Source organism: Leptosomus discolor, chromosome 2 (genome assembly GCF_034619465.1).
Source record: "Leptosomus discolor isolate bLepDis1 chromosome 2, bLepDis1.hap2, whole genome shotgun sequence".
Classification (NCBI taxonomy): domain Eukaryota; kingdom Metazoa; phylum Chordata; class Aves; order Leptosomiformes; family Leptosomidae; genus Leptosomus; species Leptosomus discolor.
The window spans coordinates 70,767,387-70,770,226 of record NC_141392.1 but is presented as its reverse complement, the minus strand read 5'-3'; the positions used below and the strand labels follow the sequence as shown (position 1 = coordinate 70,770,226).

The 2,840-nt window shown below is 43.0% G+C and overlaps 1 protein-coding gene across 1 annotated transcript; it reads left to right on the top strand.

Moving 5' to 3' along the window:
• The first annotated feature begins 285 nt into the window (after positions 1 to 285).
• On the top strand, positions 286 to 1,431 carry GJA1 (gap junction protein alpha 1). Its single transcript, XM_086461258.1, has one exon. It carries the CDS (start codon positions 286 to 288, stop codon positions 1,429 to 1,431), a length of 1,146 nt encoding a protein of 381 aa, XP_086317384.1.
• The last annotated feature ends 1,409 nt before the right edge of the window (positions 1,432 to 2,840 follow it).

The window sequence follows — 2,840 nt, the reverse complement described above, 5'->3', positions numbered from 1 at the left end:
AAGACCGGATTTCTAAGACACTTAGAAATCTCTTTTTTCATTGTGCTCTGAGACTTTGTATGTTACATCTCTCTTCAGTTTCCCTGACTTCCCGCTCCACTTGCAGACTAACTGAAACTCTGGTTTCTCTTCAGATCATGTAAAACACATGAATTAAAACAAAGTTGACATCACTGCTCCGTTAGCATTGATCTGTGATTTTAGTGTATCAAAGCTATTAAAGCTCTGTCTTAACCAGCATTATTTTTTTTCTTTGTGTCCTTCTTTAGCCAGCATCCTGTGAAGATGGGTGATTGGAGTGCCTTGGGAAAACTTCTTGACAAGGTTCAAGCCTATTCTACTGCAGGAGGGAAAGTGTGGCTGTCTGTCCTCTTTATTTTCCGAATCTTGCTGTTGGGGACAGCAGTCGAATCTGCGTGGGGAGATGAACAGTCTGCTTTCCGGTGCAACACTCAACAGCCTGGTTGCGAGAATGTCTGCTATGACAAGTCCTTCCCCATCTCCCATGTACGCTTCTGGGTTCTGCAAATCATATTTGTGTCTGTACCTACACTTTTGTACCTGGCGCATGTGTTCTATGTCATGAGGAAAGAAGAGAAACTGAACAAAAGAGAAGAAGAGCTCAAGGTGGTCCAAAATGATGGTGTGAATGTGGATATGCACCTCAAGCAAATAGAAATTAAAAAATTCAAGTATGGGATTGAAGAACATGGCAAAGTGAAGATGCGTGGGGGACTGCTTCGTACTTACATCATCAGTATCCTGTTTAAATCTGTCTTCGAGGTGGCTTTCTTGCTGATACAGTGGTACATTTATGGGTTCAGCCTGAATGCCATCTACACCTGTGAGCGAGATCCATGCCCACACAGAGTGGACTGTTTCCTCTCCCGTCCAACTGAGAAAACCATCTTCATTCTCTTCATGCTGGTTGTGTCCTTGGTGTCTCTTGCCTTGAACATCATCGAGCTTTTCTATGTGTTCTTCAAGGGTGTCAAGGATCGTGTGAAAGGGAAAACCGACCCCTACTCCCACAGCGGTGCCATGAGCCCTTCCAAGGACTGTGGCTCCCCCAAATATGCTTATTACAATGGCTGCTCCTCACCGACCGCCCCCTTGTCTCCCATGTCTCCCCCAGGGTACAAGCTTGTTACCGGAGACAGGAACAATTCTTCCTGTCGTAACTACAATAAGCAAGCCAGTGAGCAAAACTGGGCCAACTACAGTGCGGAGCAGAACAGAATGGGACAGGCTGGCAGCACCATCTCCAACTCACACGCCCAGCCCTTCGACTTCTCCGATGAGCACCAGAACACTAAAAAACTGGCGTCGGGACATGAGCTGCAACCTCTCACCATTGTGGACCAGAGGCCTCCCAGCAGAGCCAGCAGCCGAGCCAGCAGCAGGCCTCGACCTGACGACCTGGAGATCTAAGCTTCTAGCTGCAGTACTTGCTCAACTATGAAACGACATGCATTGGAAGATGCAGTCAGTGCTGATCTTGTTCCAGTGGAGGTGGTACTTAACAGTCTCAAGCAGGAGATTTTAACAATTGCAAAAACAAACAAGTGAACAAACTTTTAAAATACTTGCTGTTTTGGGGGGGGATGTGGGGTTGGTGTGGGGTGGTACAGTACACATTGGTATTTAATGTAGCTGGTTTAAAGAATTTAAATACTAAAAAAAAAAGATAGCTAGTCAGTACTAAGGTAGAGGGTTGTTTTTCTATAGAAAGGCTGTAAATATCTGAGTGTATGTGTATGTGTGTACTATCGTGTTTGTTTCTAAAGAATCTTCAGTAATACTAAAACCCAATAATAACTGAACTCACATTTGTCAGGGTGAAGTGCTGTCTGAAGATGAAAACATTTTTCCTATTCAACAAGCAAAAAAGTCCAGGATTGCCTCTGATCATTTCCCTGTCAAGAACATTCCATTCTTAGAAAGTGCACTTTGAAGGTAAACTTTCCTACATGGTCCTCCAGGTTGTTGAAAGGCTCCTGTGAGGGCAATCTACAGCCTTTAAATCATTCAACTCAAATTTCAGACATGGCCCACTGAGAAATAGTTTGGTCACCTGCTTTTCCAGCTCTTCACACAGCTAGATTTTGTGATGTAAGTGAGATGGCTCCACACTCATAGAACCGGCAACCACACTCTCTTGCCCACAGCAATATTCGTGTCCTGCTGCTCACATACAGTCTAATTAGCATCATATAAAACCCAGTTTGTTGCCACTTGCAGATTTACACATTGAGACAGGCAAGCAGCTGCCTTTAGTGAATTTTTTCACACCTTTGTATATATTAAAGGTGTACGTAAGTGTGTGGATGTGGAGGTAAAGGTATACACAAAACACCCTCAGAAGCATACGTTGAGATGTAAAAGCACACAGATTAGTTGCAGTTGACACTTTCTCATGGATATTGTGAAGATGTGGGCCACTATGGTGTTTACATTCTCTGATTCCTTCAATGCAAGTGAAGCACATGTCATTATATTTTTTTAATTCTATAGAATATTTTCCATGTATCCTAAATGGATGCTTTTTTAAAAAGAAAAATTAAAAAGGGCCTAATCCTGAATGTCTTGCTCTGGAAAATCTCTCTTTTAAGTCAATGGGAGTTTTGCCTGAATGAAGGCTACAGGATCAAGCCCAAGATGTAGCGAACCATGTTCTTGCTGGCATGAATGATTTTCTTTTGTAGAAGTTAGGGGTGGAAAAGACCCGTTAGGTCATCTAGCCAATCTCCCTGATAGGTAATAATGATGCTTGAATGATAGAAGATGTAGTACTGTAAGCAAGCTTTAGTCTTTTACGTGAGAAACTTAGAAGAAATGCT